Source organism: Cervus elaphus, chromosome 15 (genome assembly GCF_910594005.1).
Source record: "Cervus elaphus chromosome 15, mCerEla1.1, whole genome shotgun sequence".
In the NCBI taxonomy this organism is placed as follows: domain Eukaryota; kingdom Metazoa; phylum Chordata; class Mammalia; order Artiodactyla; family Cervidae; genus Cervus; species Cervus elaphus.
Window position 1 is genome coordinate 60,864,443 of NC_057829.1, and position 18,799 is coordinate 60,883,241.

An 18,799-nucleotide genomic window follows, 5' to 3' on the forward strand; every position below is an offset into this window, starting at 1 on the left:
TATTTTTCTTTTACTGTGCTGAATTCAAATGGGAATTTTATTCTAGTGGGAGATATTTAGTTTTCAAACTTTTTTTTTTCAGTGTTAATGAATGCAAAATAAAATGTGGGATTCCCCCCCTCCCCCAAAGTTATAGGTGAAATTTTGTTTGAGAAGGGTAGTATGTATTACAATTTAACTATGCTGGTAAAAAAAAGCCACAGAGAGAGTCCCTGGCTGTCCAGTGGTTAAGACTTCGCCTTCCAACTCAGCGGGTAGGGGCTTGATCCCTGGTAGGGGAGCTAAAATCCTACATGCCTTGGGGCCAGAAGACCAAAACAAGCAATATTGTAACAAATTCAATAAAGACTTTAAAAATGGTCCACATCAAAAAATCTTGAAAAGACACAGAGAGGGTTATGTTCTTCAGTACCCTAACGACAATAAAACTTGAAATGTGGTTGTGTTACAGTTAGATTCACCTGTGAATACAGAAGGGAGAGGAGGAACTATCTTGCCACTGTTTGCAGCACTATAAAAATATACTTTAAAAAAATTAATGCTAATGTTGAGATCCATATTTTTTGCTTTTTTTTAAAAGCTATTTTAGAAAACTTCATGCTCCAGTTCCTCTAGTTGGTACCTTTTATGAGTTGTTTTTTTTTTTAAACTTAGGTTATTTTGAGGGAAAACTTACTTGGAGCCTCTATTGCTATAGCAGGAAATCTGAAAATAGAAACCTCTATCCTTCTTTCCTCCTGGCTGAAAGTAGCTAAAGAAGGTTTTCCAAAACAGTATTCATTAATTCAAAGTTCTTATTACAACTGGAAGAGTTAGTGTTACTTTTTCAGTCCAGCTCCTGGTAAGGAGTTTTTCATTTTTTCCTACTTGTCCTTTTCCATTGAAAAGGGCCTGTTTGTCATTTACTTCAACTAATAGTTTAACTCTTCAGAGTTTACTGTCTTACTAAGTATTCAGCACAGATTGAAATGTAATTTTTAAGAATTTAATTTTTATTAAGGAGTCAGCAAGATATTTCAGTAAAGGGTCTTAACAAATAACTTAGGCTTTGTAGGCCGTTAGTTTCTGTCGTAACTACTTAATTGTTGTCATGCTGAAACAGCAATAGACAACATGTGAGTGAATGTGCCTATTTTTTTAATTAGAATATAACTGCATGTGTTAGTTTCTTCATTTTATTAAAACTTTGTTTAAAAAAATTGTCAGTGGGCTTAATCTGGCCCATCAAATGGTTTTTCCAGCCCTTGCTTTCTCTCATAGATGTGTTCTTAGATTGAGATTTTTATCCAAAATAGAAGTTTAAGAGAGTTTTTTGTGATGCACACCAACTATATAAAAGCTTCAAAGTATTGAAACTAAAATGTATGTAGATATGGTTACCACCATAGATGTATTTGTTCAAAAATGTAGTGAAGGTAATGAAAATATTTAGTAGATAGGTCTTTTGTGTGCTAACAGTAATGCAGTTTATGGAGGGATCAAAAATCAAACAATTGCTATGAGAATTTATGTTCAGGTTAGATGAGAAATAGATATTAGTTCCTTTAGTGGTTTGAAATCCCTAGTGAGAAAAAGTGATAGAAATTGTTTAAGATGGGGGGAAATGGAGGTGAGCTGGGAACAGAATATAGTATAAATTCTGTGCAGCTCACTTACGATTTTTTCTTGGTAAGTGATTCCTTTTTACCTTTGACATCTGCTAACTGAGGATTTGTCCCATTTGTGCTGAGGTATTGGCTCTGTTCCTTGCCACAGCCTTTGTTATGAACCTTGTTTTGAGCAAAGTGCCTTGGGGATCTCATCTGGTGAAGCTTATTGAGGGATGTTAGTTAAGAGTGTGGTATTTGCAGAAGAATTTCCCTATAGTGGAGAACTGAAATAGAGGATCAGCTTGGTTGATTTTGGTGTTCATTGCTTTAAGTATGTTCCCTTTAATAACTGGAAAATTAAGAAGTAGTCAATATCTTAGAAGAGGTGTTTGATAAAGTCTGAATTATTTTTTGATTATTTCTCTGTCTAAAATGGTTTCTGTTAATAAATGACTCTAGTTTAAAAATCTTTTTTCTTTAAAAAGTGAATATCATAAATTATGATAATGTAAATTTGAATAGGACTTCCCAGGTGGCTCAGTGATAAAGAATTTGCCTGCAGTGCAGGAGACATGGGTCGGGAAGCTTCCCTGGAGGAGATGGCAACCCACTCCAGTATTCCTACCTGGGAAATCATGAGCCTGGGGGACTGCAGTCCATGGGATCACATAAGAATTGGACACGAGTTAGCGACTAAACAACAAACCTGAATAGTGTAGGAAGAATGTTAATGCATTTCAGTTTTGAAATCATGATTTTAGTCAATGCCAAGAATGTACTTATTTAAAAATGCTAATTGCTAGTAGAGACATTTTTAATATGTTAAAAGATGAATTCTTCCCTAATACTTTAGAGTCCTTCAACCAAAAATAAAGGTTATATTCAGATTGCAACTCAAATTGCCTCTTTCGGTTAAGAAATGAAATGTAGGTGCCTGCTGTCATCAATTATTTCATGTTAATAATATTGTTACTGTAGGAGAGCAAAATAAAAACATGGAGAGAGTTTTGCAAATGACTATTTCAATATTTTGAAAATCCAAAAGAATACATTGAGAAATAGTTAGCTTTGTGAACACTCAACAGTAGTCATTTGGAAGGAGATAAAGGAAGAACCATTTATAATAGCCACAAAATAAAAATTGTGTGAATCTGCCAAAAGGAATACCAAGCTGGGAGAAATACAGTGTTTCTGGGTGTAAGATTAAATGTACCACTCCTTGGTAGGTCTCATCTCCCATGTCTGTGCCCTGCAGAAGGCTTATATCTGGTGGTGGTGGCTGGGTAGTGGTGCTCATTGCGCCACTCACAATTCCTGCAATATAAGGGACAGGGCAGGACAGCTACAGAAGTGTGTAGCCCCACTTTACCCCACAGCTTGCAACAGACCTACCTGCTCTTGTTAGATTGGCAGTCATGTGACAATTTGCATCTCTCCCAGGTTTCTGGGGCAGAAGAGCTATTGTATATACATTAACAGTGAGTGAACACCACATTCTAGTCTCCTTCCATGCCCTCCCCAACCACCAACACAGCTGTTTGACAGGGAGCATTCAATGAAGAGCCAAATTCCCAGCACTCCCTCACCCCACAACCTGCTCCATAGCACAGAGGCACAGAGTTTCTGTTCAGGGGAAGGTTGGAGTGAGCATCAGAGACTTGGTAACACACTGTCCGTTGCAAGGGGCCTGACTTTATCTGGATCAGATTGGAATCGTTTATACCCTACAGTATTGTTGAAAACAGTAGAGCAATCATCCAGCAATTATTGAGGGCTAACAATCGCTGATGATACCAGTAGCTATCAGTGAGAAGCTTAAAGCTGAGAGAGACAGAAAATCTGGATAAAACTGCAGACATCCCTTGTAATCAGAAAGGATGTGTGTGTGCTCAAGTCTGCAACCACATAAGAACAACTCTGGCTGAATGTAGGGCAAAACTTGTAAACTCCCTGAGCAGTGAAAGAAATTCCAAGCCATACACAAATCCAATGGTAAAGGGTATAAATCTCACTGATTCGGGAGTCTTAAGCACAACCTCTGATCAATCAGAGTGCATGTGTGTTAGTCGTTCAGTCGTGTCCTACTCTTTGTGATTCCATGGACTAAAGCCCACCAGGCTTTTCTGTCCATGAAATTCTCCAGACAAGAATACTGAAGTGGGTAGCCATTTCTTTTTCCAGGGGATCTTCCCAACCCAGGGATCGAACCCAGGTCTCTTGCATTGCAGGTGGATTCTTTACCGTCTGAGCTACTAGGGAAGCCTGATCAATCAGTGGCTGATCACTAAATAGTGTTGACTGAGAAGCAACCCCTAGGCAGTCAGACTTAAGGATAAAACCGAGGGGGAAACACGTTGACCACTGACATCAGAGGCTGCATACTGTGGGGAGAAATAGACTTGGTGAATTAGTTCAGCCAAGTTACTAAAAAACAAGTCCAGAGTAGGGGACGAGTATCCAGAGATCCTGTAATATTATTATAATAACTAAAATTATAAAAACTAAACTGTCTAGTTTTCAGCAGAAAATTAAACATTCAAAGAAACTGTGACATACCAGGGAAAAAGGCAATAGAAACTTCGTTTGAGGGGTTCCAGATGTAGGGTGAATGTTAAGCAGCTATTATAAATATGTTCAAAGACCTAAAGGAAACCAGATTTAAAATATTTAAGTATTCAGACAGTGTCATATCAATGGAAAATATCAATAAGGTAGAAATTACAAAAAAAGAACAAAATGAAAATTTTTGAGTTGAAAAGCACAATGACCAAAATGAAAAATTTACTATAGAGGCTCAACAGTTGATTTGAACTGGCAGAAGAATCAGCAAATCTGAAGATCAATAAGAGATTTGAAATATGAAGCACAGACAGAAAAAAGAATGAAGAAAAGCAGTCATAGCACATACACAAAAATTAACTAAAAATTGACTATAAACCTAAATATAAGCAAAAATTTTAAATCTTATAGAAATAAGATTTATGACCACTGTTTAGTCAAAGCCGCCTTAGATATGACACCAAAATCACAAGTGAAAAAATGAGAGAAAAATGATATCTCAGATTTTTATTGGAAAACATTGTAAAGTTGATCTGTTTCACCTAGTTTGGATTAATACAGATTTGATTTCAATTTTCATTTTTTTAAAAACTTTGCTCTATATAGCTTTATCTCTCCACCCCCAATGCTATTATTGTCATAGATTATAGCTTTATAAATTGTGTGCCCTTCAAGTCAGATTTATAATTATTTATGCATTTTTCTTTTAAATTAGAAGGGGGGAAAAGTTACAACTAAAAATTACATAGTTTTTTTTTTGTCTTTTATATTTACCTATGCTGGTGTTTGTATTTACATTTATCAGTTCTGTGTTTTCTTTGTGTGGAATTGCATTACTAAGTAGTATCCTTTAAACTCGAAGGACTTTTTTTGGACAGCAGATCTGCTAGCAATATTTACCTGAAAATGTGCTAACTTTTCCATTTTGAAAGCTAGTTTTGCTGAATATAGAATCCTTGAGTGGCAATTTTTTCTATGCAGAACTTTGACTGTGTCATCTCACTGCCATTTGGTTTCCATGGTTTCTGACAAGAAATCAGCTGTTAATCTTATTGAGAGCCCTTCGTATGTGAAGAGTCACTTTGCTCTTGCTGCTTTCAGGATTCTCTGTCTTCCAATAGTTTGATTATGATATTCCTGGTTTTTTCCTTGTTTTTACAGTTTATCCTATTTGAAATTCATGAAGCTTTTTGGGTTGGTAGACCAATTTTTTAAAAAATCAAATTAGGGGAGTTTTTATTATTCAAATATTCTTTCTGATGCTTTTTCTTCTCTCCTTCTGAGACTCACATTTTGAATACACTACTATGCTTGATAGTGTTCCAGAGGTCTGTAAAGCTCTGTTCATTTCTCTCTCTCTTTTTATCTTTCTCTTCCTCAGTATCAGTTCAGTTGAGTCATTCAGTCCTGTCCGACTCTTTGCGACCCCATGAATCGCAGCACGCCAGGCCTCCCTGTCCGTCACCAACTCATGCCTATCGAGTCAGTGATGCCATCCAGCCATCTCATCCTCTGGCATCCCCTTCTCCTCCTGCCCCCAAGCCCTCCCAGCATCAGGGTCTTTTCCAATGAATCAACTCTTCGCATGAGGTGGCCAAAGTACTGGAGTTTCAGCTTCAGCATCAGTCCTTCCAATGAACAGCCAGGACTGATCTCCTTTAGGATGGACTGGTTGGATCTCCTTGCAGTCCAAGGGACTCTCAAGAGTCTTCTCCAGCACCATAGTTTAAAAGCATCAATTTTTCGGTGCTCAGCTTTCTTCACCGTCCAACACTCACATCCATACATGACCACTGGAAAAACCATAGCCTTGACCAGATGGACCTTTGTTGGCAAAGTAATGTCTCTGCTTTTTAATATGCTATCCAGGTTGGTCATAACTTTCCTTCCAAGGAGTAAGCATCTTTTAATTTCATGGCTGCAGTCACCATCTGCAGTGATTTTGGAGCCCAAAAAAGTAAAGTCTGACACTGTTTCAACTGTCTCCCCATCTATTTCCCATGAGGTGATGTGACCAGATAGATGCCATGATCTTAGTTTTCAGAATGTTAAGCTTTAAGCCAACTTTTTCACTCTCCTCTTTCACTTTCATCAAGAGGCTTTTTAGTTACTCTTCATTTTCTGCCATAAGGGTGGTGTCATCTGCATATCTGAGGTTACTGTTATTTCTCCCGGCAATCTTGATTCCAGCTTGTGCTTCTTGCAGCCCAGTGTTTCTCATGATGTACTCTGCATATAAGTTAAATAACTCAGTTATGACAATATATAGCCTTGATGTACTCCTTTTCCTATTTGGAACCAGTCTGTTGTTCCATGTCCAGTTCTAACTGTTGCTTCCTGACCTGCATACAGGTTTCTCAAGAGGCAGGTCAGGTGGTCTGGTATTCCCATCTCTTTCAGAATTTTCCACAGTTTATTGTGATCCACACAGTCAAAGGCTTTGGCGTAGTCAATAAAGCAGAACTAGATTTTTTCTGAAACTCTCTTGCTTTTTCGATGATCCAGCAGATATTTGCAATTTGATCTCTGCTTCCTCTGCCTTTTCTAAAACCAGCTTGAACATTTGGAAGTTCTTGGTTCACGTATTGCTGAAGCCTGGCTTGGAGAATTTTGAGCATTACTTTACTAGCATGTGAGATGAGTGCAATTGTGCGGTAGTTTGAGCATTCTTTGGGATTGCCTTTCTTGGGATTGGAATGAAAACTGACCTTTTCCAGTTCTGTGGCCACTGCTGAGTTTTCCAAATTTGCTGGCATATTGCGTGCAGCACTTTCACAGCATCATCTTTCAGGATTTGAAAAAGCTCAACTGGATTTCTATCACATCCACTAGCTTTGTTTGTAGTGATGCTTTCTAAGGCCCACTTGACTTCACATTCCAGGATGTCTGGCTCTAGGTGAGTGATCACACCATCATGATTATCTGGGTCGTGAAGATCTTTTTTGTACAGTTCCTCTGTGTATTCTTGTCACCTCTTCTTAATATCTTCTGCTTCTGTTAGGTCCATACCATTTCTGTCCTTTATTGAGCCTATCTTTGCATGAAATGTTCCCTTGGTATCTCTAATTTTCTTGAAGAGATCTCTAGTCTTTCTCATTCTGTTGTTTTCCTCTATTTCTTTGCATTGATCACTGAGAAAGGCTTTCTTATCTATCCTGGCTATTCTTTGGAACTCTGCATTCAAATGGGAATATCTTTCCTTTTCTCCTTTGTTTTTCGCTTCTCTTCGTTTCACAGCTATTTGTAAGGCCTCCTCAGGCAACCATTTTGCCTTTTTGCATTTCTTTTCCATGGGGATGGTCTTGATCCCTGTCTCCTGTACAATGTCACAAACCTCCATCCATAGTTCATCAGGCACTCTGTCTCTCAGATCTAGTCCCTTAAATCTATTTGTCACTTCCACTGTATAATCATAAGGGATTTGCTTTAGGTCATACCTGAATGGTCTAGTGGTTATCCCTACTTTCTTCAGTTTAAGTCTGAATTTGGCAATAAGGAGTTCATGAGCTGAGCCACAGTCAGCTCCCAGTCTTGTTTTTGCTGACTGTATAGAGATTCTCCATCTTTGGCTGCAAAGAATATAATCAGTCTGATTTCGGTGTTGACCATCTGGTGATGTCCATGTGTAGAGTCTTCTCTTGTGTTGTTGGAAGAGGGTGTTTGCTATGACCAGTGTGTTCTCTTGGCAAAACTCTATTAGCCTTTGCCCTGCTTCATTCCGTATTCCAAGGCCAAATTTGCCTGTTACTCCAGGTGTTTCTTGTCTTCCTACTTTTGCATTCCAGTCCCCTATAATGAAAAGGATATCTTTCTTGGGTGTTAGTTCTAAAAGGTCTTGTAGGTCTTCATAGAACCGTTCAACTTCAGCTTCTTCAGCATTACTGGTTGGGGCATAGGCTTGGATTACCGTGATGTTGAGTGGTTTGCCTTGGAGACGAACAGAGATCATTCTGTCGTTTTTGAGATTGCATCCAAGTACTGCATTTTGGACTCTTTTGTTGACTGTGATGGCCTCTCCATTTCTTCTAAGGGATTCCTGCCCACAGTAGTAGGTATAATGGTCATCTGAGTTAAATTCACCTATTCCAGTCCATTTTAGTTTGCTGCTTCATAGAATATCCACATTCACTCTTGCCATCTCCTGTTTGACCACTTCCAATTTGCCTGATTCATGGACCTAACATTCCAGGTTCCTATGCAGGTATTGCTCTTTACAGCATTGGACCTTGCTTCTATCACCAGTCACATCCATAACTCAGTATAGACAATGTTAATTGATTTATCTTTAAGCTCATGGATTCTTTCTTCTGCCTGCTCATATCTGTTGCTGAGCCCCTCTAGTGAATTTTTCATGTCAGTTATTTTACTTTTCAACTCTACGTAGTTATAGAATTAACTTGTAGAAAGTCTGTATCTGTATACACCTCTTGTTGGAACTTATATTAACCTTGACTCACAAAAAGGGGAAGGGAATGGCAACCAACTCCAGTTTTCTTGCCTGGAGAATTCCATGGACAGACCACAAGGTTGCAAAGAGTCAGACACAGCTGAGAAACTAACGCACACACACACACAAAGAAACCATTACATCCCCCTTATCTGTACTTATGAATATCATACATTATTACTTTATTTTCTACATATTAAAATTTTAACCAGGACATAATTGTCAAGCACTGACAGTAGACACCCTAGTTACATTAGTGCACCAGGACTATTGTGGTGGCCTAAATTTTTAGCAGCTTTGTTTTATCCAAGAATATAATTTTCTTATTTCGGAAGTAAAGTGTTATTTTCTTACATGACTGAAAATACTTTACACCTTTTTTTTTTTAATAGAGACATTTATTTGGAGAATATTGCTAGCATATTCTCAGCCTCACCAGATATTAACAGTTCATCAATTCAGGCAATAGGACAAGTCCTTGTGAGCTTCTTATAAGGAAACCCACAACTTCCTCATCTGTTTTATTACTGGATGATTCATAATCCAAAATATGAACCTTGGAGGCTTTTTCCTTAAAAGCGGAAGTAGGGAAAATATCTGAAGCAATGATGTTGACTTTCTTTTAAAAATGTTTTTTAATTTATGAAACTTTAACTGCATATTTCAGTCTTGTGGAATCTTTTGTGTTATTCTGACTGTCAATAAGAACCAGGGGGTTGTGTTGATGATTCTTGATGATTTCAGCAACACTTCCAAAGTACTAGAACAAGAAAACACAGATGCATTATACATTGGAAGTTATATTAACCTTGAGCTCCACTACTCCCGTATTCTCCCACTCTTTCAAGTTAGTCAAAGTTACTATTCCCAGCTGACATTTTATCCAAAGAAGTCTAAATTAACAGAGGCCACAACCTTTGAGGTGTCAGACCCTGGCCATTCAACAAGATTAAAAACACAACTGACATCCTCAATTAGTATAACTACCTAGAGAAATTACTTTGTTATGTTTTAATATTTTGTTTTTTATTTAGCGTCAAGTATAAAACTGCCATACATTGAATTTCTGTCTATCTTTATAAAACATAGACTGTCATGTTGCATGTCTTAGATACAAGGATTGATGTAATAAATTAATCTTAGAATTTAGTGTCAAGAGAGTTATTTCCCAGATTAATTCATGTTTGTTTTTGTGTTCTTTTTTTTTAACAAGTAAGAAAAACTTTATAAACCCTCATATATCCATTTTTGCTTTAGCTCCTAATAAATTTAGAGCTCAATTAGTGTCTTATTAATAATGGAATTTCATGCTAGGCTCTTACGATACATACTTATTTTTCTGTATATTAATTTCTATCATCTATTGGTTTTAATTTAAGGCTATCGCAGTATTTTTCTGAAAAGTAGTCAATGTTTTAAATGAAGGATATAATAAATGTAATACAGACCATGAAATGATATGCATCAATTATACAAAAGTGCTACAAGCTCACAATTATCAAATAAAGCCTTTTAGGGTCATTTTTTAAAAAGTGATAATTGTTTTGCAACACTGCTATATAATTTAGCAATAATCATCAATTGATTTTCTTTTAGCTTTTCATATAAAGATAAACATCTAGAATAAAAAATGTTTAAAAGCCTTCATTAATTATTTGGATAACTTCCAAATATTATATATTAAATAAATATTCAGAATACTAGTCAATTTTTCAAATGAAACACCAGTTGTTTTCTAGGTAACTGGCTTCTGAATACTTGGTCATGGAGGAGAGGTAAGAGACAGAGACTTTCAAGTACCTTTAGTCTTTATTTCTTACTTTCTCTTCAATCATTTCCCCCTCTTGTACTTGCCAGTGAATTTTTTATGTTAACTCATAAAGACATTCATTCTGTTTGTTTGGCACACCATGTTGTTAAACTGAATACAGTTGGAGGTTAACTTGATGGACTAACAAACCAAGAAATGAAATAGCACAACAACCTCTTTGCAGTGAATTCCAAATGAGAAAGTGTGTTCTGAACCCAGGAAGTACGGGAGAGAGTTGCTGTGCTTACACAAATAAGCATCTCACTCTGTCCTTATTCTCTTCCGAATATTTTTGAGTACTATTTTGTTGCAGTTTGGGGATTGAACTATTTGAAGTAGGGGGTTGAGCTGAGTTGAAATATTTGAAGTAAGGAGTGGAGTTGAGGCCTTTTTGTGATATTTTTGTTATTTAAAATACTTTTAATATCCCATATTTAAGATATAGGCTTATACACATATTTCTGATTTAATTGAATAAAGAATTGAGAATAACTTAGTTGCAGTTTCCCCTTGTCTTAGTCGCTCAGTCGTGCCCGACTCTTTGTGACCCCATGGACTACAGCCCACCAGGCTCCTCTGTCCATGAGATTTTCCAGGCAAGGGTACTGGAGTGGGTCGCCATTTCCTTCTCCAGGGGATCTTCCCAACCCAGGGATTGAACCCGGGTCTCCTGCACTGCAGGCAGATTCTTTACCAACTGAGCTATAAGGGAAGCCCTTTTTTCTGTCTACATTAAACTCCGTGTATTTGAAATATTCACACATGGACCGAAAAACGTGTTTGATAACTCAAAATCCATGGTCAATAAAATAAAGCAAATATATCATATCAAAGCAATAAAATACTCAATATGTAGCCACATAATGCTGAAAAAAAGTTGCAAAAAGGTTAATCATGTAGTTACTTTTTCTACCCCAAAATACTCAAACACAAACAGAATTTTTAAGATAGCCACAGGCTTCATATCATATAACCAAGGTTTTCATTTTTCAATTCAAATTTTCAATATCTGTGACAAATAATCTTTTTATTATAGACAATTTAAGTAAATGTTCTAAAGGACTGTCATACTTCTAGATGCTAGTATAATAATATGTGTTTATTTTAATATCCATAGGCCAGATATCTGGGGAGAGGGGTGACGCTCTGATGTATTCATTCTGGGATAGGGATGAAGATTCTTTAAGCCAAGAAGAATCATTGTTTACCAGAGTTTTCTAGCAGGACAAGGAAGTCCAAAGCCCCTCTAAGAGCTCAAAATTTATCTGAGAGTATTTCAGGACCACTAAAAAGGACAGCTCCTGCATCCACCTTTAAGCCTTTTACAGAAGTATTGGATTAGAAGAGAAATTACTGACCTCTTCACCAGTTTTCTTTCGGCCCAAAGCATACTGTTTTGTTGCTTCAATAAATCGCACAGGGATATTATATACTCTCTTATTAAAAAATACAACTAATGTATATGGCTGTTTGGAATCATGGCCAGAGCTCTTCCGAATAAGAAATGATCCATCCTGTTTATTAAAAGAATAATTAAGATTAGTGTTACTTGTATTTCCATAGGTTAAAAATCAGTTTATGAAAATACCTATATTCAAAAGGTAATTATTTAGGTATATGGTTTTTGTTACTGATTAGAACATGTTTTATTTTCTAAGAAAATACTTCAGTAAAATATATACTTATAAAAAACTCTGAATGAGGTCAGTGCTAACTTTTTGAGGCACTGAAGAGACTATAGGATCTGGAAATGTGTGAAGGGACACATTAAGGTCAAATCTAAGGAGCACTCTTGAACTAGGAACCATGTTCATAAGTTACCTATGAATAATAAAACATATCAGACAAATTCCATTCAAAAGCACTATAAGAAGAAAGCAGACATTGGGAACCAAAACATTTCAGCTGATAGCAAGTGGAACTCTGCTTAGTGTTATGTGGCAGCCTGGATGGGAGGGGAGTTTGGGTGAGAACGGATACATGTATATGTATCCATGTATGTATATGTATGGCTGAGTCCCTTCACTGTTCACCTGTAACTATCACAACATTATTTGTTGATCAATTTACCCCGATACAAAAGAAAAAGTTTTTATAAACTTCTATAAACTTTATACAAAATAAAAAGTTTTGTAACATGGCACTCCAAATTTAATTAAATATCTTTTAAAAATATTATAGAATCATAAATTCAAAAATTATGAACAAAAAGTGGACAAAAAACAGCAAGGAAAAATACAATGAGTTGATTAAACTCAGGAAAGAAGTTGAAGAGAAAGCAAAACTATATCAGAAATGAAGAAGAAATTAATTATAAGGAGGGCATGGCAACCCACTCCAGTATTCTTGCCTGGAGAACCCCCATGGACAGAGGAACGGCAGTCCATGGGGCTGCAGAGAGTCGGCCAAGCACACATCATCAGGGTGACAACTGTGCCAGTATAGGCTGCGGACAGAATACGAGATTTAAAGCGTCAGACCTTGTTTGATCTGTATAACGCCTCTTCGGCCGACTTGCGATCACAGGCACCAGCATACCACGGTTTACAGTGAACATCAGCTTCCTGTGAATGAGAAGGCATTGTTAAGCATGAGATGACACTTCAGTGACACTGTAGTTTCTGGGCACTAGAAACAAAGTTTGCATCACCAGAAAGACCTAACTACATTTGGGCCAGTAATCTGAAAATGAGTTTTATGCTGCTTTTGCTCAGCTGCAAGGATTACATAATTTTCCCATTTGACCTTAGGGGCTGGACTTAATACTTGAACAAAAGAACTAAGTCCTGCCAGATTCCTGAACCATTTATTCCTTTCTCCTAAATAAGTTACCATCTCCCTTTCTATTATGATCTTATTGTTGTGCTTTATGGACTGTTCTGTAATTTACAAAGCATGTTTATAAATATTATCTTATTTCTTATTACCACTTTGAAGGCGAGATAAATACCTGCCATCATCCTTATTTTAAGTTTGAGAAAGCTTAGAGACTTGCCCTTTCTCTTTTTTTAAAACTGCTATTTTATGTGTTTTAATATCATATGCCTCCACAGATCTATTCTGAGAAAATTACATAGTTTAAATAGAATCTATGTGAGAGGGAGAACAATAAAAACAGCACACTTCTTTGCTAGTTTTGAAGAAGCACCAATGGTTATTTATGGCATCCAGAATACAAATTAGAATAAATGGAGCAAGGTCTTAACAATTGGGGGAAAAAATGTATTCTGTACCCATCAGCAAATGACAACTCACAAGCCAACTTAAAATAGAATCTGTTCTCAAGTTTCACTTCCAAATCTCTCTTATAAGAAGGCATGCCCTTTCCTGCAGTTTATGAGTTCATTTCATACCTGTTCTGACAAACTGGAGTTAGATGAAAAGCTGGGTAGTGGGCCATCCACAGTTGGGCTTCCCCCTTCTGCAAATCCTGAAAGGGATTTGAAAAGTCAGTGGATCCTGTTATATCTCGATCAGTTACTATGCCTGTACATCAACACTATGCTGGGTGCTGCAAGGAGCATACACACTGAAAAAAGAAAAATCACACACACCAAAAAATCTTTTAAGAGTAGTGCTTCTCAAAGTGTGGCCTGAGGACCCTGGGGATCCCCAAGATTCTTTCAGGGGATTTGCAAGGTCTTTTCTAAATACATATCTCTATGAAGCCCAATTTTCTTCAGATACTTCAACCAGTAAAACATACTGTAACAGGTTTAATGTAGATGCAGATTTGAGAATTTGGCTGTCTCTGTTACTGTAGGCATTTAAGAAATTTTAAAAGTGTAAAGCAACACCACTCTTCTCACTAAATCATTTTGTTTTTTTTTAATATAATTTTTTCATAGAAACACGTTACTTATATTAACGTGATGAGTTTAATATTTTTAAATGGGTTAATAAAATTTTTAAATGTCTTTAAATTAATATATTAAATATTACTAGAAAGAAACACATAAACCATAGTTCTTTGGGTCTGCAATGCTTTTAAGAGTGTTAGAATGGTCCTGAGGTCAAAATGATTGAGAATTGCTGCCTTAAGTACAAACTCCATCTAAATGTGGAGACATGAAATGGAGAAAATACTTGGCTGTATTTATTCATTCAAAAGCTTTAGGAATATACAGTAGTCAACAAAACAACAAAATATCCCTCCTTCCTTGAGCTTAAACTTTAATGGAGTGAGATAGGCAATAAAGACATAAGTAAACATACATATAATATTACAGAGACATAAGTGCTATGAAGAATAGACAGGGGAATGGGTGGTGGATAGCTTTGGGCAAGTAGTATGTTTATATAGACAAGTCAGGGAGAGCTCACTGAGGTGACACTTGGGTAAGATCTGCAGTTGGAGAGGGAGGAGGCATGTGTATATCTCAGGGAAGGATGTTCCAGGTATAGGAAACAGTGAATGCAAGGACCTGGCAAATTTGAGGAATAGAGAGGGAGCCACTGTGGCTGGAGTACAGTGAGAAAAGGGGAGAAGAATAAGAAATGAAGTCAGACAGGAGGTGGGGAAGGGGCAAAGTTTGTGGGACCCCTGGGACACTTAACATGACTTAAGCTTTAACGAACATGGCATGGGAAGCTTTTGGAGGGTTTTGAACAGAATAGCAAAATTGTCTGCCTGTCTTTTAATAAGGTCACTCTGGCTCCAGGGCTGAAAATAGAGAGAAGGTGGTAAGAACAAAGAGAGGAGACCAGTTGAGTGTTGCAAACCCAGACAGGAGATGATGGTGGCTTGCAGCACATAGTATCAGTGGGAGTAGCAACAGTGATTGGATTCTGGACTTATTTTGAAGGAACATTTGGAAAGAGTGTGAGGAAAGCAAGCGAGGAGTCATGGGTGACTCTAAGGTTTTGAGCAGAGCAACCAGAGTCATCCTTTCTTAGGAGGGAAAGTCTGCAGGAAAAACAGGATTAGATGAACCAAGTGCTTCAGATAAAAGTGTCCTGGATTTTCAAAGGTGAGAGCCACCATTGTTAACAGGAGGGAGCAGTGTGGCAGGCCCAGCAAGGTTAGGTATGAAGGAAGGCTGTCTTCTAACAGGTGAGGACAATATTCCCAGATGGGAGCCATATAAGAGGTGGTCACGTGCTTCTAAGGTACATAGTACAAGGTGGCTAAGGGTTTCCATGGTTTGGGCAGCTGAGGGAGTTCAAGGCTGATATTTTCTGATCCCTGGATATGTTCTAGTCCTGTTCTGTTTTCCAAGTCTCAGCTCATTTCCCCCTCACATCTGCCCTATGTAGGAGGAGCTTTCAGACCCTGTTTTATAGATCAGGTCTTCCCTGGCCACTGTAGCCCTCACTACCTCCAATCCTGTCTGTACCCAACCCCTGCCACTTTGCTTCATTTTTCTTTATGGTGCATTAGCATTTACCTGATACCGTATGACTTATCTAGTTGTTTATTTTTCCTATCTCCTCCAGTAGAATAGAAGCTCCATAAGGGAGGGACTCATTTGTTTTGCTCACTGCTGTAGCCCCTATGTCTAGAATCAGTTCAGTTCAGTAGCTCAGTCATGTCCGACTCTTTGCAACCCCACAAGCTACAGCACACCAGTCCTCCCTGTCCATCACCAACCCCCAGAGTTTACTCAAACTCATGTCCATTGAGTCGGTGATGCCATCCAGCCATCTCATCCTCTGTAATCCCCTTCTGCTCTCGCCTTCAATCTTTCCCAGTATCAGGGTCTTTTCAAATGAGTCAGTTCTTCACATCAGGTGGCCAAAGAATTGGAGTTTCAGCTTCAGCATCAGTCCTTCCAATGAATATTCAGGACTTATTTCCTATGGGATGGACTGGTCAGATCTCCTTAAGTAGTCCAAGGGACTCTCAAGAGTCTTCTCCAACACCACAGTTCAAAAGCATCAATTCTTCAGTGCTCAGCTTTCTTTATAGTCCAACTCTTACATCCATACATGACTACTGGAAAAACCATAGCCTTGACTAGATGGACCTTTGTTGGCAAAGTAATGTCTCTGCTTTTTAATATACTGTCTAGGTTGGTCATGACTTTTCTTCCAAGGAGCAAGTGTCTTTTAATTTCATGGCTGCAGTCACCATCTACAGTGATTGTGGAGCCCCCCAAAATAAAGTCTCTCACTGTTTCCATTGTTTCCCCATCTATTTGCCATGAAGTGATGGGACCAGATGACATGATCTTAGTTTTCTGAATGTTGAGTGTCTAGAATAGTGCCTGGCATATGGCAGATGGTCAATAAGTATTTGTCAATTGAAAGAATGACTTGGGTTAAAAAACAGTAAAGGGTATAATAAAACTTTACATAGTAAAAAAAAAAATTCTATAACTACACCATTTCACTTTGCATTCAGAATTTTAGAAAAGTTATATTTTGTTTCATTTATTTAAGATGAATCAACCTCCAGTTAAAACCTAGTAAACAGATTTATGTTTATTTAAACACATGTAAATTTTGTGTACAATAATTATTCTCTTTATTTAAATGTATCAGATCTTGAATACTTTGGAATATTTTTCAAATTATTCATGTCAGGAAGGGTTTTGTTTTGTGTTTTCATTTTTTTCCCTACATTAAGTAGAAAGCAAATCGAGGTTTGGGTAATTGTGTTCTGTGAGCCTGACTTCATATATTTTTAGGGTATTGTATTATTTGCCTTGGGAAAATTATTCAGATATTTGCTAAATCTTCTTTTCAGGGTACCTTTTATAGATATATTTTATAATCATTAAGATTTAATTTAAATATCATTTATTGAAAACCTTCTATGTACCAGGCACAACATGTTGTTTTACTTAATCATCTTATTTTGAAAATAGTTATATTGTTATTGTGAAAAAAATTAAATAAATTATGATCAGTAAAATAATCAAAACTAAAAAAGAAAAAAGTAAGAATGATCCCAAATCTATTTACTTTTCAGAATATCTCTATGAAATAAGTATTCTTGGCCCCATTTTACAGATGAGGAAACAAGCTGGAGAGGATACTAAGATACTCCGCTGGAAGAGGCAGTATTTCCCTGGACCCCTGGGTGGAGACATGAAGAGCCAGCTCACACAATACTTGATATTGCTCTTCATGCCTTCATTGTACTTACTTGGCAGAGGTATAGGTTTTTGATGAACTGCCCTGAAAAGAAGAAATTCAGATTAATTAAAGGGCAATGCACAAGATGAATAAGTTTGACTTTTTGTTTGCACTGAAGATACTCAGAACAGGTGCATCACAAAGGATCAATAGGAAGAACCAATAAAACATATTTAAAGACATGAGAGGCACTACAACCTTCAAGAGAAGTAGGATTATTCCCTTTAGATTCTTTAAAAGAAGTAGGCCTAGCTTGTGTTAGATTTGACTTCAGTCCAATCATTAACTGAAATATTAGTTAAGTCTCTGTGATTCTAAGCAGTTGTTTTAAAGTTGTTGCCTACTTAACATTTTTAAAAAATTTAATTGCAAAGCAATGAACTACTAAATCTTTACTGATCACTATAAGCCAGTGTTTCTGTGCAATATGACAATGCAGGTGTTAAAGAAACTTATTTTTTTTTTTTTTTTTAAGAAACTTATTTTTAAAGGAAAAGATTCTTACTTCGGGGCAGGAGGAGGAAACACCGGTGACTGCGTATTTTCTTGTCTGTGACTAGATCCCCGGTGGCGTTCAGCAGGTATAGGTTTTTCTGCATTAAGAAAGGATCATGTTAGGATTAGAGCCAAATGTCTATCCCCATGCCCAAACCCAGTATCAACTGAGAAGAACTGAGTTTGGTCAAATGTCTTCCCATGAGCAAGTCTTTCACCAAGAAGCTCTGAAGCCATGAAGTTTGCTCAGAGTTGTACTTACTTCCTGTAGAGGCTCACCCTAAGGCTTCACTATCACTCCAAGCTCCCTGCTCAGCAGGCATGGAGGACTATAAGGCATGGAAGGATAGCAAGCCAAAAGCATCAAAGGAAAGGCAGAAGAAAGCAAGACAACAGTAAAAGAGTCTGGAGTAAAGATGTGGGAAATGCTGGAAAACGCCCAGTGGAGCAATGAAAGCAGACAGGTAAGTCGTAATGCACCTTCAGAAAATATCTACCATCCATCGTCAGAGACAGGTATGCCCATGTTAACTCAGGAAATGGTAGCTTTTAACATTGAGTACCTTCAAGTGTGGAATTAGATGGGTACAGAGCTTTCGTTTCTATGTAGTGTTTTAGGTCTTGAGATTATGAATGATTCTTCTGTTTTTTTTTCCTCCCAGTATTTTTCAAATTCAAATTTTTTTTAAATGGGAAAGTTCTAATAGAAAGTATACATGGTTATGATATAGGAAAGGAAGCATCTGAAGGTGTACTAAGAAGATAGATATTTGAACTCAGGAAACATTGTTTTGAAAACTTAGCACAAGAACTTGTTCA

The 18,799-nt window shown here is 37.2% G+C and overlaps 1 protein-coding gene across 4 annotated transcripts in view; it reads right to left on the reverse strand.

The window, feature by feature from the left end:
- Positions 1-8,971: 8,971 nt before the first annotated feature.
- The window catches only part of BLNK (B cell linker), a 78,671-nt gene continuing 68,843 nt past the window's right edge, over positions 8,972-18,799 (reverse strand). For all 4 annotated transcript variants that reach the window (XM_043926655.1, XM_043926652.1, XM_043926654.1 and 1 more), the window contains 6 exons: positions 17,991-18,078; positions 17,496-17,527; positions 13,759-13,835; positions 12,886-12,969; positions 11,764-11,919; positions 8,972-9,355 (listed from right to left, as the gene is read on the reverse strand). In XM_043926655.1, the coding sequence (XP_043782590.1) occupies positions 9,236-9,355; positions 11,764-11,919; positions 12,886-12,969; positions 13,759-13,835; positions 17,496-17,527; positions 17,991-18,078 (557 nt within the window). In that variant the 3' untranslated portion in view covers positions 8,972-9,235. The remainder of the gene's footprint in view (positions 9,356-11,763; positions 11,920-12,885; positions 12,970-13,758; positions 13,836-17,495; positions 17,528-17,990; positions 18,079-18,799) is intronic.